The sequence below is a fragment of the Lissotriton vulgaris genome, chromosome 4_1 (genome assembly GCF_964263255.1).
Source record: "Lissotriton vulgaris chromosome 4_1, aLisVul1.2, whole genome shotgun sequence".
Classification (NCBI taxonomy): domain Eukaryota; kingdom Metazoa; phylum Chordata; class Amphibia; order Caudata; family Salamandridae; genus Lissotriton; species Lissotriton vulgaris.
In genome coordinates this window covers 724845117-724871994 of record NC_141691.1, presented here as the reverse complement: position 1 = coordinate 724871994, position 26878 = coordinate 724845117, and the positions used below count along the sequence as shown (strand labels likewise).

Here is a 26878-nt window from a genome sequence, read left to right as displayed (position 1 = left end):
CTCCGTTGTGTGCACTACCAGGGGTATGTTGCTGGATCGCATTCACAGGGTGACAAATCAGGACGACTTCTGGCCTGCTAATTCAGGATGAATCACATCAGCCCTCTATACCACATTTCCGTCCAGCAGATGGCGCCGACCCTTACTCCCAAGAAGCCATCTACAAGTCCTTTGTTTAATCTACACCTCACTTCATTCTCACCCTCGGCCGCTTCAAAGGCTGACATAGAAAATTTTCTGGATACAGTCCTTCTCGCAACCTCTTAGCGCTCAAGAGGCTTGAGACAGATGCATCACAGTGGCAGATATTAGGGAGGCAATTATGGGGGAGCCAGGGACCGATGGGTTTCAAACAGAATTCTACAATCGATATGCAACCACTCTGGCCCCGCGCCTGGTAAAATTGTTTGACACCATACTGGAGTCAAATCATCTTCCACGGACCATGAGTGAGGCACTACTGATCTCCCTGCTGAAACCTGGGAGAGACCCCCTAAGCCCGGCCTCATACCGTCTGATAGCTATTTTAAATACAGACTAAAAAATCCTCACCAAGATTCTGGCCTTTAGAATACAAAGAGTCCTTCCACAACTGATTCATTCGGACCAATCCTACTTCGTTCTGGGCCGTAATACAGCATATTCTGGAGGGGGAGAAGCCCAACTGGCCCCATGCAGCTGCCCTGGTTCTTGACCTGGAGAAGGCTTTCAACTCGCTAAGCTGGGAGCATATCTTTCAAAAGCTTTGTTGCTTTATTCAAAACCTGTTCCTTTAAACGTATTAGATTACGTTACAAAGTGCCCATGGCAGTGGCGGCTCCCCCGCTAAGGCAGAGGAACGTTGCCCCACTACTTTTTTGGGCAGTGTAAGTAAAATTAAAAATGATAATAACTCGACGTTATTAGTATTTTATTTGTTCTTGTTGCATCGTGTCACCTTTGCGAGGCGGGGGCTGCTCTGCTGACAGATCAGGGGAGGGGAGGAGTGGTTTTCATTCCCTTAGTGCATATGAAGATTTGGCAGGCCTTCTCGGGCCAGCAAAACATTCAAGAGCACTTTGCATGTTCTCCACCCAGGCAGCATTACAAGAAATCAGGTGAGAACGTTTTAACCTGAGCTTCAGTTTGTGTAAGGTTAATAGTTCAGCACTGTGTGCGCTTGTGCACGTGTGCCAGGGATAGCATATACGGTATAATTTCCTTAACCTTGCTCTGTTATATAAAGAACAATACAATGCTTTCACTGAAATAATACTATTTTCAATTGAAAAATCTCTCATACAAATACCCACAGTGTCACAGTCTGTTCTTGTCTTGGTAATAGATGCGGTGTTCTGTACGTGCAGAGTTTTCTGCATGACACTGTACAGGGCTTGTATTTCTGTACTGTGTGATCTTCTGCATATGAAGTATCACTTTTGCATGCTGTGCTGTCATACAGCTGCACATTCTTTTCTTTGGCAGGGTGGGCCCTCATAGAGGTAACTTCTGTTTTGCATGATCAAGGCAGCCTGCAGTGTCAGGGTCAGCACCAGGACAATTACTAAAAAATATATTATTCCCCTAACACCGCCTAGCCCCCTCCCCATCAATTTCGATTTGTGGCATCCGCCACTGGCCCACGGTGCAAGTTCTGATGGCAGGTCTTATATAGGGGCTATCTCACTAGGGAGAGGCACCTGCCAGGGCTGTCTGGCTCTTGTTTGTTCTTGTGGTGGAACCACTAGCCTCCTATACCCACCAAACAGAGATTCAATGGGGCATCCCCCTTTAGGACAGCCCACATATACTGTCCCTTTAGGCAGAAGATGTATTATTCTACATCAGGAATATCTCTGTGAACCATTCCAGACTTGCTGAACATTTGACCACCTTCTGAGATATTTCGGGCCTTTGGGTGAGCTGGACAAAATTATGTGTCTATCTGCTGATGCACTTGGCACCCCCTCACCGGATGGTCATGGACGAGTCGCCCATTACGATGGGAAAAACACTCATTCCGATACCTGAGCATCAGTGTTTAACACACTGCCACAGATCTCCTGGATATTAATTTGATGAGAACAGCGTCCTGCTTTGGGGCCCAGGTCATCTTCTGGAGAACTCTACCTCTATCTGTGAAAGGGCATATAGCCACACTCACAGTTATCCCCATCAATCACTGTTTCGAGACTTGCACTAATTGCTAAGAGATATTACACTGTGGTAGCTGTAGAGCTGTAGAGCAGCCCTAACAAAACTACAGCTGCCGCTGGATTCAGGAGGCCTTGGAGCCCCAAACTTAATACCTGGGAGCACAGCTGCAAGGCTGCCTGCTGGCTGGCGGTCCATGATCTGGCAGATTCTAGTACAGTCACTCCTCCCTTGTTTGAGGAGACACTTCTGACCCTCTCGGTCTCTGGACATAGGCGTCCATGGACGCTCGGAGGCCAGGTGCCAGTCCCACCTGTGCTCCCTCTATTCCTTTTTTGGGCATCCTTGGTGGAACCTGACCCCTGTCTAAGAAAGTGCTCTGAGCTTGGGTACGAGCTCATCTATCAACTCTTAGGCACCTGTTTGCCAATGGTCAACTCCTCCTGTTTGTGGAATTGATGGACCAATATGGACTCCATCAAGAGCTGTTCCCAATCTATGATCCCCTCCGTAATGTACAGATAGACCGATGGCAGGTCGATGTCTCCAAACCATCCACAAATGCAGTAGATCTCCCATACACTTTAGGCAATGGGAGGAGACTGATAACCTGGCTTACAAGAGCCATGATCATGCATACACAGCGCTCTTTCCACTCTCTCTGCGACACCTGGGAGGCCGACTCTCCAAACCCTCCATGACAGGGAATGGCAGAAGGCATTGATGCTCACACACAAGACATCCCGTAACTCCAGATTACAACTGACTCAATTCTACATAGTATACAGGGTGTACCATTTGCCACAACGACTGCATCGCATCCTACCAACAGTCCCTGACACATGTGCCCAGTGCCAGGCACAAGAGGCAGATCTCTGACATGTCTTATGGGATTGCAGACCCTTACTCAGTTTTGGCATGAAGTCCTATCAGCCGTATCCTCAGCCACGAGCCACCCTCTCCTGGACTCTTGGGCAACAAGTACATTAGCATCTACAAGTGCCAAAAGAAGTGAAATAGCTGATTTTATTGATTTAGTCTCGGCCATATGCAGGAACAGTTCAACTCCCCCATTGGCGCGGCCTGGAAGGGTGCGGTGGTGCACTGGCCAGAGGCAGAGGCAACATCGCTACACAAGGAAGCCGACAAGGACCTGCGCCATAATCTTATAGCACCCCTCTGGGACAAATTGCTCTCACGATTCCTGGACATCGACCTGAAGCCCCTACCTCTACCACTCAGTGAGAGTCCCTCCATTGCCCACCCCAGCGAATCCCTGTCACAGAAGTGTGAAACTAGGCCCAACTCCTGCCTAGTGCAGAACAGGATTTAGTATCCCCCTCTCAAATAATCTCCCCCTCCACAAGATACACAATAAATTGGACCCATCTACCATCCCCCAAATACTTCCTCTTCCATGACCCAGTCCCCCACCCCACAGATACACCATGTTTATTATTCACCCACAAGTGGACAATATTTTTGGGGGTTAGTTGATGTGATGCTATGGAGTCCGCCTTAATTTCCCAGATACTCAGAGTCCCCATTTGAGGCTATACTACTCTCTCTCTCTAGATGCTGAACTTCAAAGTTATCCTGTCAAATATTGTACCTCTACGCTACTATGAAATGCAACTTGAGGCTGTTGTACTTGTGTTTATAAAATTAATAAAATATGTTTCCTAAAAACAAATTAATTAAATTTGTTTAAAAAAAAACAAAAACTATGGTAAATTTAAAATGTACATTTACAGAACTAAATCCTTCATTAAGGGATTGGCATGTGGAGTGTTGTAAATAAGGAAAGAGAATTTAATTACCTTCATTGACCTGGTAAAATATCGCTTTCGGTGTGGAGGAGATCACGGTACCTTCGCAGGAGCCGTTTCTCTGAAGTCACTGAATGTTTACTGAGCGGCTGCCGTGTTTCATGCAGCCACTCAGTAAACTTGTATGCTTTACAAAAACAAACACTCAAATTGGGAGTGCAAAGCATTGCCTGGCTATCAAGAAGAGAAAAAAAGTAGACCACACTATCAGCTCTCAAAATGGTGGACAGTCTGAAGTACTTACAAGTACGCTCCAAGTCTGCCAGCGGGGCACCACGTGTAGAAACATGATGGTGTGCCCAACCCTTTTTTAATTTTTCTTCATTAGCATTTTCCTAAGAAGTTACAAACCAATACAAATAAACATTGCAGCAATAATAGATAAAAAAGACTGAATCCAAACCACAATGCTGATGAAATGTCCCGCGGAACAACTATCAGGTCCACTCGACCCTAAACAAAGCGGAATGTCAGTTTGGGGGACGGACGGGGCACTTCACTGTATTTCTGGCAGAGTACCTTGCCTGCAAAACCCTAAATCGGCTCATAAATTAATTACGCAACAACTTCATTCCATGCACCAAATTTTTACACTTAGTAAGGAATAGGTTACCTGTGAAATATCAGAGGCTAAATCACTGCTTTCATATTCGAGGAAATAATCTGCAATGGGCACATCCAGAGAACAGCTAGCAAAAGAGCTGAGTTCTTCATCAGAAGTGATCACCAAAGGATCTTGAGTGCACGCATTCTCATCTGATTTACTGATTTCAGCAAAAGGCGCAAACCCTTGACTTTCTTCCTCTTTAGATCCAGAGGGTTGGAACATTCCTAAAAAATAATGGTGTTTTTCTTTAAACTACAGCAAACATGCAAGCAAAGTGCACTAGTTCTTTAATCTAACTCACTTTCTCATGTGTACTTTGGCTCATATAAATCATAGGTTTAGCATAGCAAAAAGAAGATACTGTGCATTTATATTTATTAAGAAGGTCCTGGGAGAATGACAGTACCTGGAGTCTTGTAAGTGTGTGCAGATTTAGACAAGCTTCAAAATGGCAGAACGCTGCTGCAAGGGTCTAAAGGTAAAAGCTGAAATGATAGGGTCACTGGTTCAGGCATTTCTTATGCATTAATTATAAGTGGAGTTGCCTGCAGTCCAAACTATGTGCCAGTAGAAGTCAAAGGAAGGAAATACAACAGTTTCCAAGAGGCCTTCTACTATCTATGAATGTCACATAAAATGGCATGCCAAGTTGGGCATTTGATACACAGGGGTACATTGATTTTCCATTTATACTTAAATTAGCATTTATTGTTGCATAAGAAAAACAAAGCAAAGACACTCAATAAAGCTGTGACATCTCAAAGGTTCAGCTTCACCATGACGAGTAGCAATATTTTAAATAAACTCCCCAACTACCGGGTGCTCATCAAGCCTTAACTATGAGAGAACATGTATTTTCGGGGTTTGTGAACAGATTGTCGGAGTAGCTCATTCTGCAGGACTAGTCAGTCGGAGCAACCTCAAATATCTGGGACATGTCAACTCCGTAAACTCCTGTGAGAGTAGCGTGATAATTGGTTGCCAGATATCCCGGTATGAATCCCCTTGCTGCGTGAGTGTTCAAGAGACCCTCCCCATCTTCTGAAAATGTAAAACACGGTGTAGCCAATTCTTCCGGGACGGCACCTTATCTGTTCCCCAATAAGCTAGGATGGATTGGTGTGACGCTCCCAGTGCCAGAGGTATGTCTAGAAGTGGGTATGTGAGAGGGTTGGGAAGTCCCAAAATGATATATGAGGGGAATCTGTGCAGCTGGGTATTAAAGTGAGTATCAATGTCAGGCAGGATCTCATTCCAAAACTGTGTTTGTCTAGGGTATTTCCATAGGATAGGTACCAAAGTTCTGGGGGAGTCACAATGCCTCCACACCAATCACTACACACTGGATTCCCTCTATGCAAGCAAACCTGGGTAAGGTACCAGTAAGTGGCAATATTCGTTGCAGTCTCTCTGCTAGAGGTGTTAGATGCTGTATGTCGTGCATGGTAATAAACACCCTGCCACACTTTAGGGGACAATTTTCTGTCAAGTTCTGATTCCCACTGGACCTGCGCAGGGGACTTTGACCTAATGTAGCAGTATCCCACATCATTCAGAAATGAGGCACCTGTCTGAGTTCTTGCTGAGAAGCCAACTCTCAAATGTTTTCCGTTGCCATTGTGCAGCCTCCGTAATTGCCGGCTGCATTAGCCAATGTCTGATTTGGGTATATCGAAACCATTCCCTTACCAGGATACCAAAGTCAGCATGCAGGGGGACAAATGGGATGGGGCATCGAAAAAGTAACCTATGGCCAGCATCCCACTTGTTGCTAAACTTGGAACAGTGTGCTATTCAGACCTGGGGTAAGGTCTCTATTTCCCACAACCGGAGTAAGGAGAAAGGATACAAAGTAATGCCTCTCTGGGTCTCCAGGCTATCTCAAACCATCATGATAGGCATGGTGATCAAGAATCAGTAGAGATGTATGGGGCCGTGGGTGCGGGCCAGAAACGGACCGTTCCAAAGAGCCATTCCTGCCAATGCTCTCTCACTAAACAACCGCGCCTTCTCCGACTCAGTGCGATACCAATCAACCTAATAACAAACCTGTGTCACCTGAAAATAATGGATTAAGCATGGGACTCCCAGTATCACCTCGATCGGAGGGTGCCAACTGCGATTGAGTTTATCCAGGGTCTTTTACCAGCCCGCACAAAATGCTGTAGTGCCTCTTGGAGAGTCTGAAACGTCCCTGACGGGGGCTGCAGGGGGAGTTATGGAAGCTGTAAAGAATCTTGGTTAGAATCGTCATTTTAATGGGGGTATAGTTTCCAATATGCTAAATCAGCCTTCACCCTCCTAGTCAAATCTTGATAGTTAAGGGTTGTGATCCCGGCAACAGTCTGGATACCCAGGTAAAGGATAGATCCCGGAGCCCATTGGATCGAGTGATTCTGGATCAAGTAGTCCTTTACGTTGAGTGAGACTGTGAGGCTAGTGATTTAGCAAGATTCATATGGAATCCCAACTCCGCTCCAAAGCGTCTCAACTCAGATAAGAAACTAGGCAGGGCCTCTCGAGGGCTGTCTAGGTAAACAATAATGTCATCTGCCTATAAAATAATTACATGTTCCTCAACCCCAAAGTTTATCCCTGTGATGGTATAGTTTCCAATATGCTAAATCAGCCTTCACCCTCCTAGTCAAATCTTGATCTTGACCCTCTGGGCAAAAGGCTTCATATAGAGTGCAAATAGTAGGGGAGACAAGGGGCACCCCTGCGGGTGAAACTGGGCTGAGCTTTTCCTGTTGACTCTGACAGAGGGCTTCGGTTCCCTAATTGCTAAGAGTCCAGGCGCAGAACCATTTGGTCCACTCAACCCTATGCCAAAGTAAGCCAACATCTCGGCTGAGTAGGGCCAGTGAACGCGAGCAAATGCCTTTTCGGCATCAATTGAAAATAGCATTACTTCTCTCTGGGAACAATTGCTTTGTCTACAAGATGTAAAATCTGTTTGGTGTTGTCTGCATAATGTCTATTGGGTATAGAACCGTTTGATTAGGGCCCACTAGTCCTGGCATTAAAGGTGCAAGGTGGGCTGTTAATATGCCCGTAAATAATTTTGAGTAAACATTTAAGAGGGAAATGGGTTAATAGGACCCACACTGCTACTTGTCTTTGCTTGGTTTCACAAGGACCACTATGGAAGCGTCTGTCATTGAGGGAGGAAGCAAGGCTGAACTTGTGATGGAGTTAAAAACTCTACTAAGGAGCATAGATTTAGACGAACAAAAGACCTTGTAAAAGGCCACCGGAATCTGTCCGACCAGGTGATTTAAAGCGTTTCTGCCTTGAGATCACTGATATGACCTCCTCTATTCGTATTGGACCATCGAGTCCCACTGCCTGCTATTCTGTCAAACAAGTCACTTTGGATTTGGATCATTATCTATGTTAGGGGTGGGAAGAGCCTGTGCAGAGTAAAGGTCTTTGTATAATTCCCCAAACCGTGCCACCACAGGCCCGTACCCCTCAACAAGAGCTTCCGCTTCTGTCAGTAAGGAGTCCACCGTGATAGCTTGACGTTGGGCCCTGAGTTTATTCACCAATAATCTCCTACATTTGTTCCCCCCTACATAAAATGAGTGTCTAAGGCAGAGAATGGCATTTTCTATGCTATCTAGATCCAGCCCTCCTAGTTGTTTCCGGGTGGACTCCAACTGACGCCACACTCTAGGGGCTCCTTTGTTGTGATGGATGCGCTCTAGTTCCCTAACCTGCTGCCGTAACTGTGTGCGTTTGTACCTCCTTATTTTATTGTTAGCAGATGAGATGGTGATAATTTCCCTCTGTATGGCCACCTTCAGCGCGTCCCAGAAAATAGAGATAGGGGTAATAGGGGTGTCATTAATTCTCAAATAATCCCCAATCGCCAAATATATATTTGCTGGAGCACCTCAGGTCTTCGCAGGAGAGTCTCTCACAGCCGCCAGGCGTGGATAGTAGTGTTGCTGCGCAGGAGTGTAAGGACTAGCAAAAGGGCAGGGTGATCGGACAGTGAGCACGGTTTTATTTCCACTAAGTTGACTACCATCTGAGCATCTATGGAACCCAGGAAGTGGTCCAATCGGGCATATGATGTATCTGCGTGGGAATATAAGGTGTAGTCTTGCATTAGTGGATGGCTATCATGCCAGAGATCCCTCAATCCCATCTCCTGGAGCTAGAGGGTACCACCTGCTGTAAGAGCTTCAGCCGCCTCTGCCTCTGGGCTGAGCAGTCCAACTCATTATGTAAAACTAGGTTAAGGTCCCCCCTGAGCACACCCCACCGGTCCTGTGTTGTCATAGTTGGACCCCACTTTCATTCGAAAGGAACGTGACAATAAAATTGCCACTCCTGCTGCCCTACGGCCAAGGAGGAGAAATATTGTTGGGGAAAGGTCCTGGACTTGAGTCTATGCCAATCACTTGCTAGTAGGTGAGTCTCTTGTAATAGGCAAATATCAGCAGGTATATGTTCAACTAGGTTATTGAGGCCTTTAACATTGCGAGTCAGAACCCTCAAATGTTTTTGTGGAGATGCCCAGGGCTTTAAGTGGGCCGGGTCTTACCGTGGCTGAGCACCGGCAGTTTTTTTAAAAGGGCTTTGAAACGGGTCTCGATCGGGCTCTGTTTTGTGCCTTGGCACATGCAGTCAGTTTTTTCCAGACTGCAGTGACAGCAGGCACATCGATGTGTTTGTGCGTACACTGCTTACTTCTCACTAGTGGTGAATTTACGGCAGGAGATCATGCCAGGTGAAATTGGGGGAAGGGAAATCCTTTAAAAAGAGTCATTTTCTCTCTAGATTTCCCTTCTCTTTTTGAAACTCAGGAGCAGCAACAGTGTTGTGGTGTCACCAGGGCTTTAAATGGAAGCTTTTTCAATATTATATACAAGCCATAGTTGCTGCCTATTTATCTTATGCAACTAACAACCATTGGCAAAGCCATTAGACCTGACTTGTTGCATCACATATCTGGATGCAATGACAGAAACAGCAAAATACAAGTTGTGCAGCACACTATTAAGCCATGCCCTTAATTACATTGGCCACGCTCCTTTGAGAGACCCCCCAGTTTTTTCATCCCACTTAAAGCCCTGGAGATGCCATACTGTAATTCTCTCACGTGAGAAACCTGCATCTCAGCCTCAAAAGGAGCCCCTTCCTGCTTAGCAGTAGGAAGGACCCGTCCACTCCGCATGTAGAAAACGTAAAATGACTAAGACCCATGATGAGCACCCCATAACAAATACCTCAACAAAAATGGAAACAATCCAGTGTCCCTGGAACAAGGAGGGGACCGAAGTATCCAACCTCAGTCCAGTGGTACATTGACAGAAGGAGACTGTGGCGATCACTTTCCAGCCCAATGCGGTCCTCCCCCGCCACTGGCCACCCGACCCCCAACAGCGCCCCACAGGAGCAAGCTGCAATATGATCAGACGGGGTCTCTGGATACAGTGTATTCTGTAAGCCTTTACAGCAGAACCTTTCTCTATGAGGCGATTATAGCGGAGTCTGGCCTTGACCTCCCAGGCCCGACAGAGGCTCGTCTCCATCTTATGTGCCTGTCAGCTCTGTGCCCGAAAGATGCTGACCCTGGTTTGGATTCCTCCTGAGCCTCAATCTGCAACAGCTCACAAGCAGCTGTGAGGGAGCGAAATTGATTAAGCTGGTCATGCCATCAGAAGATGATTCGAAAGGGGTGTCCCCAGGAGTATGGAACTTTTTTGTCCCTGAGGAATGCTGTAACGGGGCAAAACTCCAGCCTCTTCTGGAGTGTGGTGGCTGAGAGATCCGGGAACAAATAAAATGTTTGACAACGAAACGGTACTGGCAGAGATTATCGGGCTTTGGGGAGAATCCATTCGTTTAAAGGGAAGTCATGGACACAAGACAAGATATCTGTAGGCCGTGTCTCTCTAGGCCTCGGACTGACAACCCTGTAGGTTCTGTTGAGGTGAATCTCTGAGGCTTGTGTGTCCCTAAGGATCTGAGTGAATAAAGCATGCATAAAGGCTTCAATATCTTCTCCTTCCGCCACCCGTGAACCCCCCTTATTCGTATGTTGTTCCATTGGGATCTATTTTCCAAATCCCCTGTGTGGGCCTGTAGGTCTAACTGTTGATCTGAGAGACGGAGTATTTCCTGTTGCAATTGCTCTATTTATTCATCTTGGGTAGTCTCATGGTTTTCTAACGCATCCACTCTATCTCCACTGTCCGTCACATCCTTTCGAACTGCTTGCAGCTCATGTGCTAGGTCTATCTTTTCCACCAGGAGGTCATCTCTCAGTGAGGCAAACCAGGACTTCAAGTATGGGCGCATGACCGGGGCCTCTAGATCCTCTTTAACTGGCAAGGCCACCCATCTGGATGCCAACTGACCGTACCCCATATGGGGACCTGCAGTCTGTGCAAAAATGCTCTTGAGAGTGCCCCCCTTCTTATTGCTTGTGGACGTCATCTAGCTGCTCGGGTCTAGGTCAATAATCAGGTGTAATGGTGTCCACAGGGCCAGCCCCTTTGTGTTTGCACCATCAACTACTCCATCCTCAACCAGCCATGGTCTAGCCAACTAGGGAGTGGGCTCTTTCCCATCCGTAGGCTGCAAAGCCCACAAATCTTCTAATATATAATAATACCTCTTCTTAGCAAGGAGAGGGAGATTAGGCACTGTAGTCTTTTCCCCATTGCCTTTCTATGATTACATCTCCCTTCATGATATATGGACTAGCTGCTAAACTGTACAATGCATTTTTCTGCTTGTTGTGGCACATATACTGTATGTTAGGGCACGTTAGTTAAAATAAATATTTTAAATTGGTTTGTGTCTCTGTTAGATCTTACTGTGGAGAAGTACAAGAGAATGAGCGAAAGGGTGTATCTTGTTACTGCGATTCCTGAGAGATCTGGGAGTGTTGTGTTCTGGGGTATCTAATCATTTGTTTCTCTGTGGGTGATTAGGAGAGCAAGTGAGACACTTATCACGAGAGACGGGAGGCCTCACACGGGTCGTATCACCATCGTGACCACTCTCAATTAATATAGCCTAACATCCACTACAATGTACCTATTTCAAATAGGTTTGACGCTTTCTATGATCAGAGTGGTTTGGAGGGGGTCGACTGACTACATGCTGCCCCAACCACACCAATGCATACTGGTCACATGCAAAGTAATCCAGTACATGGGGAAATTAGGGCTATACAAGCAGTAACTGTTCCCTCTCCAGTCGTTGAATTAGATACCAATAGTCAGGTAAAGCTAGATATAGATCTCCTAATGGATAGCCCCGTATCACATGAGTACATTAGTACATCGTATGATTTGCCCGAGGCTTTTAACCTTCTTCCAATCCATGTAGAACCAAACCCTTCCACAATAGAAACTCAGGGAGACACACACGTAGAACAACTTAATCGGTCGTTATTAGAACCTATAACCACAGAGCTTGTCATTGGAACAGAGCCTGTTGATGTTTGTAATGCGAGTTTAGTCTCCTGGAATATAGCTGGCTTGGTTGATAAAATATGTGATCCTGCCTGGTTGGCATTTGTTAAGAAATACGCTGTAATATGCCTCCAAGAGACATGTATGGAAGATAATAATGCCTTTATCGAGGGTTACCAAAGCTTCTTTAGGCCAGCAGCTCCCTCAATCAGTGGAAGAGCAAAGGGGGTCCTGGCGATCTTTATTAATCTGGCACTTACCTGCCAAGTAAGTAATCGGTACCATGCAAATCGGAATATGCAAGTGCTGGAATTGAAGAGAGGCAAACATGCCCTAACTTTAATTAACTTTTACAATGCTATAAATAGTCAAGGGGAATGTAATATACTGCTTTTGAATGAGATGTTGAGGGAGGGAGCAGGTATTCTGTCACGTAATTTATTGATCGCAGGTGATTTTAATGTACATCCGTGTGGTAACCCAGGAGTTACCCCCATGGGATCTTTGGGATGTAATAGTGTGAACGGTTTTCATTTTGACCACTCCAGGCATGGAATTTGTCTCAACGATTTGTTGAATGAAAATAACCTAACTGTAGCCATGTCCATGGTGCCTGAGTCTAAGGTCTTTGAGGCCTCCACATTTAAAGGCTCAAGCCAGGGGTCCTTTATAGATCACATATTATTATCTGCTGATCTTGCCAATCAGGCCTCCAGATTCACTATTCAAACGAACATCTATAGTGATCATAATCCCATAACCATTAGACTGGGTGGTGGAGTATTTGAACAGCGAATGAACTGTGAAGGCCGGGGAACCTTAACCTCATAAGTGCTGCGCCTAGTCCAACGGCCGACGGCACCACTACCTCGGGAGTGCTGCCGTCGGCCGTTGGACGTTTCAGCTGCACCTGCGCAATGGAACGTTCAGCACTGGAGCTGGACGTTCCATAGCAGCTAAGGTGCTAAAATGCATAAATGGTAAACGTCGATTGAAATGGTCAATGGTAAACTATGAAAACCTGTACACTGAAATCAATAGGTCATGTGGTGAGGAACTTGCAGTTTGTGTGTCACCAGCCACATCCCCAGAGCAAACTCTAGCTGTTTTTGAGGTTGTGGTGTCATCAGTAGGATCTATGTTAACAGTCCCAGTGAAGGGACAAACTAGAAGTAATCCTAAATGGTTTGACCACTCTTGCTCCAAGGCAAGCAGAGATCTGAGAAAGGCGCTAAAAACTAAACCCAGAGACTCAGGCCAAATCAAAATTCTGTGATTGATTTACAAGAAATCTCTTGCTAAACGAAAAAAAGAAATTAAGGCGTGTACCTGGGAGTCTCTGCTATATCCATCAGTCCTGGGTAACAGTAGCAAATTCTGGGAAATTATTAATAAACCTTTGTTTGACAATCTCAGTGATACTGCACTTGGCACTAAGATCCCAGAGGAGGACTGGGTCACTCATTTTAGTGCAATTTTTAAAAGCAACGAGCAAAAGGCAGAAAACGGCTTTTCAACTCCTATGGAGAATCTTTTGTGCTTTTCAGTTAATGAAGTAGAGAAGGACATTCAAGGGTTAACTAGTAATAAGGCCCCTGGCCCGGATGGCTTGCCTCCGGACCTTTTTAAATCTTGTATCTCATTATGGGCCCCTGTCCTTACTGCTGTAGTAAATGCAGCTGTGGCCTCTGGATGCCCAAAGTCGTGGGGGTTATCGACAATAGTGCCCGTGTTTAAAAAGGGTGATTGTAGTAGCCCGTTATGCTACAGGCCAATATCTCTAATATCTCTAATCAACTCCGTAGCCAAAGTGGTAGGGGGCGTAATCCTGAATAGATTAACTGCATGGGCAAATGAGAACAATGTTATATCCCCAATACAATATGGTTTCAGACCTGGTCACTCGACAGTTACCCAGTGTCTGAACCTGTATTTGATTATAGGTAAATACACCATGGCCTGGCAGAGAACAGTCCACATGGCTTTTATGGACTTATCGTCCGCATTTGATTGTGTGGACAGAGGCAAATTATGGGACACCATGCTAAAGATGGGTGTAGAGCAGAATTTAATTAATTTACTCGCTGACCTGCACTCCGATACAAGAGCTAATGTTCGATATACCCAAGATCTGAAAGTGACGGGGGATATCAGAATTAATCGGGGTGTTCGACAGGGGTGCATTCTAGCTCCATTCCTCTTTAACTTGTATATTAACGATTTAGAGGAATACTTGTTAAAAACCGGAGCGGATTACCCCTATGTAGGCCGGAAAGGCGTTCCAGTTCTGCTCTACGCGGACGATGCTGTCCTTATTTCAAGGACAGCAATCGGCCTCCAGACACTTTTAAACTCCTTCTTTGATTTCATGGAGTCTCGAGGCTTAATTATTAACAATTCTAAGTCTTATCCCACCCACCTCGCCGGACACACACTCGACGCAGTCTTCTCTTCCAGCACAGACATCGACTTCAGCCACGCCACAGAGCTTCAATGGACGGACCACAGCTGCGTCCACTTCACCTTCAAGAGAACGACGACCCACCAACACCAGCAACAGGCCGCCCGCAGAAGCTGGAACAAGATCACAGCAGACCAGCTCGCCACCTCCCTGAGCCAGCACCCTCCTGCCAGCTCAGCGAACCCCAGCCAGGCCGCCGACAACCTCACGAAGTGGATCAGCAACTACGCGGACGAACTCGCCCCACTGAGGACCCCGCCAAGCAGACCCGGCAGCAAGAAGGCCCCATGGTTCACCGACGAACTCAAGAGCTCCAAGAAGAACTGCCGAGCCCTCGAGAAAGTCTGGAGAAGGGAACCGACACCGGACAACAGGACCTCCTTCAAACTTGCCACCCGGAAACACCATCAGCTGATCCGCGCCGCCAAGAAAACAGCATTCAAGGACCGGTTGGACAACAACGCACACAACTGCAAGGAACTCTTCAACACCGTGAAAGAGCTTTCCAACCCCAGCGCAGGAAACAACGACATCACCCGTTTGCAAGACCTCTGCAACTCCCTCGCTTCATACTTCCACAACAAGATCGCGGACATACACAACAGCTTCAACAACCAACCAACGCACACCATGACCGAACAACCACCACCCACCACCACCCTCCACGCCTGGACCCCGATCAGCACCGAAGACACCATCCGCACGATGAACTCCATCCACTCCGGATCACCGACCGACCCCTGCCCTCACCACGTCTTCAACAAGGCCGACGCTGTCATCGCACCCCACCTGCGAGACATCATCAACACATCCTTCGACACCACCATCTTCCCTGAGAGCTGGAAACATGCCGAACTCAGCGCTCTACTCAAGAAACCAACAGCGGACCCCACCGGCCTCAAGAATTACCTCCCCATCTCGCTCCTCCCGTTTCCAGCCAAAGTCATCGAGAAGACCGTCAACAAGCAGATGGCCGCCTTCCTCGAGACGAACGGATCCCTCGACCCCTCACAGTCCGGCTTCCGAGCCAATCACAGCACCGAGACCGCCCTCATCGCCGCCACCGATGACATCCGAGCCCTGATGGACAATGGAGAAACAGCGGCCCTCATCCTCCTAGACCTCTCCGCGGCATTCAACACGGTCTGCCACCGCACCCTAGTACGGCGCCTCAGCAACATCGGAATCCAGGACAAGGCGCTGGAATGGATCATCTCCTTCCTCGACGGAAGAACACAGAGAGTCCGCCTACCACCGTACAAGTCAGAGGCCTCCGAAGTCATCTGCGGCGTCCCTCAAGGATCATCTCTGAGCCCCACCCTCTTCAACGTCTACATGAGCCCCCTCGCGGCCATCGTACGAAAACACAACCTCAGCATAATCTCCTACGCCGACGACACCCAGCTGATCCTCTCCCTGACCAACGACCCCGCCGCCGCCAGAGCCAACCTGCACGAAGGGATGAAAGAGGTAGCCGAGTGGATGACAACCAGCCGCCTGAAACTGAACTCGGACAAGACGGAGGTCCTCATCCTGGGCTCCTCACCCTCCGCCTGGGACGACTCCTGGTGGCCTCCCGCCCTGGGCACCGCACCCAAACCGACAGACCATGCACGCAACCTGGGCTTCATCCTGGACTCCTCCCTCTCCATGACCAGGCAAGTCAACAACGTCTCCTCGCCGTGCTTCAACATCCTACGCATGCTACGGAAGATCTTCTGGTGGATCCCCACCGAGACCAGGAAGACCGTCACCCAGGCCCTCGTCACCAGACGACTGGACTACGGCAACGCCCTCTACGCCGGTACCACCGCCAAGCTCCAGAAGAGACTCCAGCGGATCCAGAACGCCTCAGCCAGACTCATCCTCGACATCCCACGAACCAGCCACATCTCCGGACATCTGAGAGACCTTCACTGGCTTCCCGTCAACAAAAGAATCACCTTCCGCCTCCTCACCCACGCACACAAAGCCCTACACGACCAAGGCCCGAGCTACCTCAACAGCCGAGTCAACTTCTACGCTCCCAAACGCCACCTCCGATCAGCCAACCACGCCCTCGCCGCCGTCCCCCGCATCCGAAGAGCGACTACAGGAGGAAGGTCCTTCTCCTACCTGGCCGCCAAGACCTGGAACGCCCTCCCTCCCGACCTGCGCCTGACCCAAGACCACCTCTCCTTCAGGAAGAAGCTGAAGACCTGGCTGTTCGAGCAGTAGCGGCACCCCCCCCCCCCCCCCCAGCGCCTTGAGACCCTACGGGTATGTAGCGCGCTTTATAAGTGTCACTGATTGATTGATTGATTGATGTTATGAAGACAGGCCTGGGGTCACGAAAATCCAATCTTTTTAACATAAATGGGGAAAAAATTCCAACCACCAAAACCTTTTCATACCTCGGGGTCCTTTTTGATCACCAACTATCTTGGGGGCCCGCTGTCCTTAAGAAGAAGGGCGAGGTAACCCGCGTCAACGCGGCCATACTTGATTTCGCGAGAAAAATGGGCAATAGCCCGGTGGCTGCCTTGCTTAAATTATACCAGGCAAAGAGCATTGCCGTTGCTTACTACGGAAGCGAGCTCTGGGGCTATAGCCATACGCGGGACCTGGAGGTTGTAGAAAATAACTTCTTGAAGAAGATACTGAGGATGCCAAGGGGAACCGGAAACTTCTCTGTACATGAGGAGCTAGGTGTGCCCTATTTAAGTGATAGAATAGCAGCTAATCCCCTATTGTGTTGGTTGAACTGCTGGCTAAATAACGACATACCTCTTACCCATGATATTTTAAAAGAAGCCTTAACATGGTATGGTAGGTTTAAGGTTCCGTGGCTGAAGTATATTAATGATCGCCTCACTGAAATAGGACGGCCTGATTTGTTTTTAACCCCAAACTCTATCACTAAATTAGATGTCACCTTTGTGAAAAACACATTCATGACAACCAGGTGTTTAGCCCGGGAGGAGGCCGAGCTACAGAAAGACAGTGTTAGGAAACACGCTTTACTTAAAACCTGTCTACAAATGGAACCATATCTATCATGGCCCATGACTGGCTATGAACGTTACCTATTAACAAGGTTCCGTTTTGATTTGTTTCATCTCTTACTGGCGGTACCGAGTGGGGCCCATCGAGGTCAAGTGTTACCAGCTTGCGGCTGCGACGGAAAGTCTCCGCAAGATCTGGCACACTTTTTATTTATTTGTCCTTATTACACAGTACCCCGGAGGCTATATCTAAAACCATGCCTCAAAGAACTGAAATTTGCACAGATTAAACCAGCACTTTACTACCTTCAACTTCTGAACTGTGACTGCACCTTATTTGTATGCAGTTTTCTGAAATTAGCAATTACTTTCAGGAAAAGTATGGAGGGATAATTATGCTGTTGCTATTAGGTATTTTTAACTTTTTTATCTTGCAGTAACTATTTATATTCTTAAAGTGTTTATTCTGCCTGTTACTCTTGTTTTATATTGTTTACGTAAATTCTCGTCTCACAAATGAAATGGTTTACCTGTTTTTAACTGTATGCCTATGAATTGTGCTTTTATGATTGTAATGTTAACAATCGAATAAAGTCATTTGAACTTGAAGTGAGACACTATAGCTAGTTGGTCCTGGGTTCATGAGTACTAAAGAGGTAGGAAGACCCAGTCCCTATACATCAAGGTCCCATATTCCTGTGCATAGTTCTGTATTTGTGCAAAATCCCTGCAACAACGTTTGGTCTGATACTTATTCGCGATACCCCTGAGTAGTGCTTGTGCTTCTCCACAATCCACTCACACCGGTGTCCGGAGACATCCCTGGTGTGAGGGCTTAGCCTCCTATATTTTTGTTTTATAGGTTTTTCAAGCTTGAAATTTAAAAGGTTTTGTTTCTCTTTCTGACCCAGTTTTGCGCTACGGTTCTACTGGTTCTTTTTTTTTTTAGTTTTTAATATGGCAGTCGCTATTACGGCACCTAACCGCGGGGCTGTTACAGCCTTCTTGACTCAATGTTGAGTCCCTAATGCGGGGGCGTTCTTTATCTTTGTTGTCAAGAGTGACGCGTCTTACAGCTTAAATGTTTTTTACTCTTGGGTTACATTTCCGGCAATGGATGGAAACTATAATTTGGTTCCATGGAATTATTGCCCTTATGCATTACTTGAAGTTCCGTTGACGACCTGTGAGCATACCATCTGGTTTAATGTTTCCCTTCCTCACCCTGCTTCAGTGGTTTGTTTAGGCCCCTTATCAGTTGATAAGGCCACTTGGCCGGTTTTGGCTGGTTTCATACCGCATCCAAATTATCTTAATGTTACACTTGCAGAGCTACATCAGTTACATACAACATGATTCATATACACAGAAGTTCCATACAATTTATGTCACGTAATATTCAAGTGGCTCTGGCTGGAGCCGCTCCTAAGCTACCTGGACATGGTGGTGGTCTTGTCATTAGTCCCATTATGATTAATTCCGTGATGGGTAAACGTCCTCAGAATAGAGATGATTTGCCATATTGGCTGGCAGAAAAATGTGAGCAACTCAAAGCTGTTTTTCCACATACTACTCATGTCGAGAAACACTGGATCCTGACAATGAGTTTACCGAGTGGTATTGTTCCCGCTTTGACTGATTGCACCATCTGGGGGACGGTGTTTCCTCCGGTGTACACAACGTCCTTTGACACCCCCTCCATGAGCGTTCTACAAAGCGTTCGGAAGAAGGTTCAAGATGAACAAGGGGCTGTTCTAGCCCTGGAATTGGGGTTGAGAATAGTGGGGATGTTCCCTATTGTCTTCGATCTGACTCTGGCCAATGTCAAAGGTGAGGCAGTTAGCTTGCAAGTGCATCAACACCTCTCAGCTTTGGCAGACGTTGACAGGCAGTGGCAGTTGCCATTTATCATTGCGGATGTGTATACATCATTGGATCGCAATAGTTTGGGAGTATAGCAGAATAAGACTCCTCCTGAAAAGGAGAGTTGTGCGGTCTTTCCTAAAAAGATTTGGGGTAAAAATCAGCTGCAGAAAAATAGGAGCCTTGATCTTGTGCTGGCTCGCCACCACCTGATGCTTCTGAATGTAGATATGATTTGCTCAACTGCTCTAAAATTAAGGCACCCGAGAGGTTCCAGGTTCCAGGTTGCCGGTCCTTGTTGCTGATCCTTGTTCTCCTCATTCCTTTCAGTAATAAACAGTTTGTGGGGGAGGGCATCAGGATAACAAACAAAGCGAGTCTATGCAGCCACGACGTGACCCGCAGCGCCAGTTTGGCGTAAAAAGCCAAACCGGATGGACCACCTCCATATCGTGCCCCATTTCAGAAGAAAAACGTTGCCTCTTTGACTGTGAAGTAGAACCCTGCTCCTCGACAGGGGTTTGGCGGTAAACCTCCTGGACAGTGCAGCGGAGGTTACCATAGTGCGGCAGACACTCCATTCATCAGCGTCTGCAGGTGAAAGCAACTGACACTTTTATTACAGTATAAATAGCTGATACTTGAGTCGTTCTTCCATATAGACTTTATGAAGTGACTCTTCAGATTGAAAGTGATATTCAACGCCATATTAAAGCAGTATTTAGGGAAAATCTTACTTCTTCTTATGACATTTTGTTGGCAGAGGTTGATTGGCCTCCCCCATTTGTCCAAGTATCCTCTAGAGGGGACTCTTCCTAGTTTTTAGGAATATGATCCATATGATGATAAAATGGCTTATACCTCCAAGTGGGCTTTAGCCTTAGCCCCGGCGTTATATCACAATCAGGAAGGTTGGGATGAGGGTTCCCCCGTACATGTGATTCCTTTGCGTTCCACACCTCAGCCCCAATTAAACACGACGCAAAAGCGTCCATAAGTGACATCTTGACCGTATTGGAATATCAGGGTGTGATTAAACCCTGTATTTCATCAATGAATAATCCTCTTTTTCCAATAATGAAACAGGACGGTTCATATCGTATTATTTTAGATTACAAACATTTAAACAGTCACGTTCGAACCTTTGCGGTTCAGAACACACATAGCTCTGTGTTAGTAAATAACATTGTTTCTATCAAGGTGAGGGAGGAGGAATATGTGTCCAGTCGTTTCCCCAATTATAACATGTACTATCAAGTATTAGACTAGGACACTTGTAACTACGTTACATGGAGTGGTATAGAAAACCCTCATAAACGCTATGATTTTTCGTGAGTGCGGTATGTTCTGGTTCTCCGCCCCTCATAGACGTTTGGCATTCGTCATTGGGTAATCTATTCGTGCAGCATGCCAGCCTCAAACCATGAGGACCACTCTGGAGCAGTGTAGCAGTGTACAGAAATGAGTTAGGCCGTTACCACTTTTGGTGAATGTGGAGGGTAGAGTTATTTTAAAAAGCAAACCTTCACCCAAGTGACCATTTTATTCAAAGAAAGGGTGTGATTTGTAGTAAAAAAGTTAGGTGTATACTTTCAGATCGGGTTACTGGATCTAGGTATATCTTTTGGAACATACAGTCTAAGGTTTGCTTTTTAAAATAACTCTACCCTCCACATTCACCAAAAGTGGTAACGGCCTAACTCATTTCTGGACACTGCTACACTGCTCCAGAGTGGTCCTCATGGTTTGAGGCTGGCATGCTGCACGAATAGATTACCCAATGATGAATGCCAAACGTCTATGAGGGGCGGAGAACCAGAACATACCGCACTCACGAAAAATCATAGCGTTTATGAGGGTTTTCTATACCACTCCATGTAACGTAGTAAATAACATTGTTCAAAAAAAGTACAAAACAACTTTGGATATTTCCAATGGAATTTTCAGTCACTCTTTGGCTCCTGAGAGTCGTGATTTGACAGCATTCAGTGCGCTGTTGAATCAGCACTTATATGTGAGTTTGCCTACGGGATCACCACAAAACCAGCTCCGCAGTAACTCTGGCATTGCAGCAGACCGGGGAGGTACTCGGCCTCTCCCAGTGGGGCACGATGATGAAGCATGTCACCAACTAGGTTTGTGAGTGAGGGCTTTCTTGTGATTCACAAGCAAGAGCCCAATTGCCCTCTTCCGTGGATCCAGCAGTGCTGATTCCTGTTTCTGTCTGGCTTCCTAAAGTGTGAGATTTGGTCCGAGAAAAGGTAGAGAACAACAAAGAATGTGGTCCATCCTACCGGGAACGGGTCACAATCCTTGGGTTGAAAGACGCACGTACTGTGATCCTGCCTCCTTTGCCTGGGCGTATGGAGAATCATTACATTTCAATCGAACATGTCAAGCTATACCATATGGCGGTACTGAATAGTATGCCTCCAAGCATGATCTCACTGAATCCAATGGCTTCTGTTTCTCCGACTGCTCCCCAGCAAACCGAAGGGGAGATGGAAACTTCAACTGAATATTGCCTGTTTTTCCTTCTACATCCACATCTGCGGATATTGAATATGCTTCTCCTCCAGTCGAGGTCATAACTGATATTCCTGAGAGTACCATACATGATCCATCAGATGCTCAACCCCTGTTGTTTCAGTTGGGGTCCAGTAGTTTTTATATGGACCGTAACAGCTTTTCTTCTGAAATGTCTTCTTCATTCTCGTCTGTGGAGAAAAACCCCTACACGTACCAGTCTTTTCATCTCCTGGTTCAAAAAGACTTACCTGGTCCCACCCTGGACATATATCTGGATGGTGCTTATGAGGATATTCCTCTTCATGTGGATCGGATTTGTGACTGTGTTTTTCCTACTGATTAATGGCCATTATTTACCTGAACACTCAGCTGTGAATTTTGTTGATGGAGTTCTGGCCCCTCACACGCCGTGCCATATAATGAAAAGAGACCAAGCCCTTGTCAATATGTCAGCGTTCCCTTTTGTTGATGACATTGTCTGAGCTAAAGTATCATACGATATCCGTGACATGACCGAAATTTTGAACAATCCATACGTCTTCCATGTTTCCTTGGGAGATGTGGTTTTGCCTGAAATATGTTCAGATGACTGGGATGTTCATGCCGTTAATTCATTGTACCCTGATTTAAAATATTATGCTGCTTTTGACACTGGGGATTTGTATTTGAATTCGGCTAATTACTCTGATTTATTCTGTTATCAACATTATGGCCAGAATTCTTTACATAAGACCAAAATGCAGAGACCCTTTAAAAATATCCTCCATGGGAGCATTGCCCAACACCGTTACAGGGAAGTTCAAAGGCCCAACAAAGAAAATTTGTGTATTTTTCTGGTTACAATCTGTCTGAACCACAGTCCTATTTTTATAAATTGAAGATGCCGCCCCAAGCTAAATTTATTTTAACACACACCAAATTGGTTTACTTCATGTCCTACAGGAAGGATTTGTCCTTGAAGGGTTATGAGCACTGGAAGGACACAATTGATTTAAAATCCATTTGGGGTACTAGAGATTGGCAAGTGCAGGGCACTGAAGATTTGCATTGTGCATGTCTGATACCATGTCAAATCTAATTTTTAAATGACAAGGTACAACAAACTACTTGTTATGGTTTGTGGAGTTAAGGATATGAGCATATGTTCCTCCCTTACGAGCAATTTATTTTAACAGATAGAATAATTCTTTATTATGACATATCACAGTAGTCCAGATGTATTTGAGTGAGAGTGGTTTGTTGATGCATTTCACTCTTTGTAATGTATTTGATTAGAGGTGTTTGGAGAAAGGAGACAACTGACAAGTGTTTCGCCCTATGTGGCAAGTTCTGCCAAGGCTTTCTCAAGGCTAATCATAGTGTTCAATAATCTTACAGTCTGCCGAGGATAAAATACATTTCAAATTGTATCAACGTAATGCGCAGAAACATCCCAAATTTCGAAGGTTTCCGATAAGCCCTGGGATAAATCAGTACTCCTGCGGTATACTTGTTTTGGTTTAGCCACGGCCAAAAATCTAAATATTCCCTCCATACCAATATTGGCTCCATATGATACATGGCAAACACGCACTTACTACACAATTGACGACTTAGCTGTCTTATTTCAAAATGGCACACTTAACTCTTCCAATATTGACCCCTTGGGATGGTTAGTGTGGCTGACAACTTCAAATGTGTGTCAATTACGTTTTTGAATACTACATCAGGTTTTACAGAAAGTAGACCTGATCCACGCTTCCCACATTCGCATACAGTTACCACATATTCAGTGGGCGAATTATTTTAGGAATGGTTGGAACATTCCACACTGTAGTCTCTGAAACAACACCTTTCTCATTTGTCAGGTGACATCGATGTGGATGATTTTCTTTTAGGTCCAAAGTACCCTCGAACAAAACTTGTTCAGTTCAGTTCAATAAACTTTATTCGGTTAAAAGCAAATAACCATAAAAGTAACAGACATAAAACAAAATATAATAAATTACAATAATTTACAATAATTATATCTCATGAATATTAGAGCAGTGAGGTAGATCGGTAGGAAGTCTAAGCTATTTCAATTTGTATTTGTTTCCTAAATTTAAAAACACTTTTTAAATAATTTAAAATCACAGTAACAGTTAAAATCGTGTCCATTTTCTGTAAAAGCTGGGCGACATCTGGTTAAATTCATGTTTTTTAAAAAAGGGACTATGATTTTCCTACGTATGGCAGTATAAAATTTGCAGAAGAAAAGGATATGAATATCAGATTGTTGTGACGTACCATCACACAAACAGGTGGGCAAAATGTGGTTCCATGAGTTCATGCGTGGAAAAGACACTAATCTAAAAAATATACAAAATCTAAAACGAGTTAAAAGAAAACGATCATAGTTAGTCATGGACAGGGATAAATATGGCTGTACAGTATTAGTCTCACAGAGGGTAGGAAGGTGAGAGTGTACTGAAGATTTCAAAATTTCCACTCTCTTCCTCTTATCCAGCAAATGGTCCAGGCAGATAGTTTTTAGTGTCTTCCTGGGAATAGTGTCCATTGAGGTTGGGTCCGAAAAATATGAATGTAATCCAATCTCGGTTAGAAAGTGCTTACATAACCCAGCCATTCCATTCTGTCCGCATAGTCCAGACTGAGGGTGTCACGTAGCAGGGCCCGGTTCATAACGCATTCATTAGTAGTCCATACCCTGTGCCACAGTAGGATAGGTTGAATTCTGATAATGTCCGTTATGTAAGGTTGGCCAAGTTCAGCGTGACAATTGAATGTGGCAGCACACTGTGGAACTGCTAGAACTCCCCTCAGAAATTTTTTCTCTACCAGCTGGATTTGATCGACATTTGCATACCCCCACAGACCTGAGCCATACATAGCCACAGACAAGCATGTAGCTTTATATATGGTTAACATTTCTTTTATCGGCTTCCTGCCCAATTTTCTAACAAAATTCTGTAAGGCCATGATCGTTTTCATGAATAAAAGAGTTCTAGCCTTAATTGCGCGTGTCCAGGAACCTGACTCATGGAATAAAATGCCCAAATAAGAAAAGGTTGGGGTGTTATCCAGTGGCACATTGTTTAAGAACATACGCTTCATCAGTTTACCTGGTTTTAAGCCACAATTCATTGTAAAAGTCTTGCTACAGTTTACTAGTAGGTCCAGGTTCAGCATAAATTTCTCAAAACTAACTACTAGTTTTTGCAGAGCGCGAGGAGTGTGTGCCATGAGTACTGCGTCATCCGCATACATGAGCGCAGGGATTTCCCTCCTCCCCACCCTGGGCATATCCCTACACTCCTGCAGCAGGTGACGCTCGAGCCCATTAATATAAAGAAGGAATAAGAAAGGTGCCAATACGCAACCTTGCCGCACTCCGCGACCTATACTAAATTGTCTGGAGCATTCTCCTCCCCTGCCGTAACGAACAGAGGCTGTGGCTCCACTGTAGAGTTCCCTCAAGAAACAGATAATGTTATTGTCCACTCCCAAACCTTTCATTATACCCCACAATTTAGAGTGTGATACACAGTCGAACGCTGATGAAAGGTCGACAAAGGTAAAATACAAGCGTTCAGATTTTATCCTTATATATTTATGCTGCAAAAGCATTAGGTTTAACCCTTGCTCAATTGTGCCAATCCCTTTTTGGAAACCAAATTGCAACTCACTAATAATATCATTTTCCTCTGCCCAGCTTTGGAGTCTTGCCAACACAACACGTCCTAAAATTTTTACTGAGGAGTCAAGAAGGGAGATTGGTCTATAACAGGCACAGCTGTTCCTATCCCCCTTCTTGTAGATCGGGACAATGACTGAGGTGAACCAGGATTCTTTCAGACCCAATGAGAGAGCTGCATTAAAAAGTTGTACCAACATTGGCCCCCAGATTTCAGTATTAGCTTTAAATAGGTCTGCCGGAATCCCATCAGGTCCGGCAGCCTTACCGCATTTAGTAGATCCCAAGGCTAGAAGTACTTCATCAATTGTTACAACCAGGTTGTAACTCTGTTGTGCATCCAGGCTAGAGTTAAGACCCCCACCATGGATGTCTTCCTGTGCCTTATAAAGATTTGAAAAATGGTCTACCCATTTGTCCTCGTCTATTGCAATCTCGATTCGAGCCGTATGAGTTTCATATGGGAAAGGGGTGTTAATTGCTTTCCAAAATGCAGCGGAATCTTTAGATTGCGAGGCCTCACAAAGGGAATCTAATGCCTCCTTATTTAACGCGGTTTTCCTTACTTTCAGGGCCTGAGTATATGTATGCCTACACTCTCTTATTTCATTTTTATCCCTAGGGCATCTGTGTACTGCCTGTTTTAGATTTTTCAATGCCCTGGTACATGCAGTATTAAACCAGCTCTTGGGTCCCTTACCTCTACGTTTTGCCTCCACCCTTAGGCTACTTTTTATGTTTACAGCTATTGTTCCAAAGTGCTCAATAATTTGATCATTAGTGGAGTTGTCACTTAGGCAAATCCTAAAACTATTTGAGCACACCTCCCAGAGTTCCTCAAAAAAGGTTGTGGGGATTACTTTACTCCATTTAAGTGTGTACCCGTTTTGTCTCCCATGGACAACATCAACCGCTGTCTCAACTAGAGGCGCGGCCGTCGATGGGTCTGGGAACAAATCTGCTACCTTAAGACATTGTGGAAGGTGGTCACTTATGGGTAATGGGATATTCGTAACCCCCAAGAGTCTATGATTCAGATTACTGGAGGTAATAATAAAATCAATAGTTGTCGCTAAGCCTCTACCAACAAAAGTCGGAGCGAAGGGTGTGGGTTCTAGGGCAGATCAAAATGTGTCAAATGCATATCTCTCTCTGTCATTAGGCCACATAGGCCCTGATTCCCTTTAGTACATAATGAACAATTAAAATCCCCCCCCATATGATTATCAACTCCCTTTCATTTCTGTCTACCTCTAACTGAATTTCCTCTTCAAGCTGCTTCATTACGACCAGAATATCATCTCTCGGGACATTATAATAGAAATTAATAATTAACACCACAGCTCCTTTAAAATTC

General features: G+C 45.5%; 1 protein-coding gene across 1 annotated transcript in view; it reads right to left on the bottom strand.

The window, feature by feature from the left end:
- The window catches only part of CAGE1 (cancer antigen 1), a 1013025-nt gene extending 1008234 nt beyond the window's left edge, over positions 1 to 4791 (bottom strand). The window contains exon 1 of the mRNA XM_086966850.1: positions 4576 to 4791. Coding sequence (XP_086822976.1) covers positions 4576 to 4791 — 216 coding nt within the window. The remainder of the gene's footprint in view (positions 1 to 4575) is intronic.
- Between the last annotated feature and the right edge of the window lie 22087 nt (positions 4792 to 26878).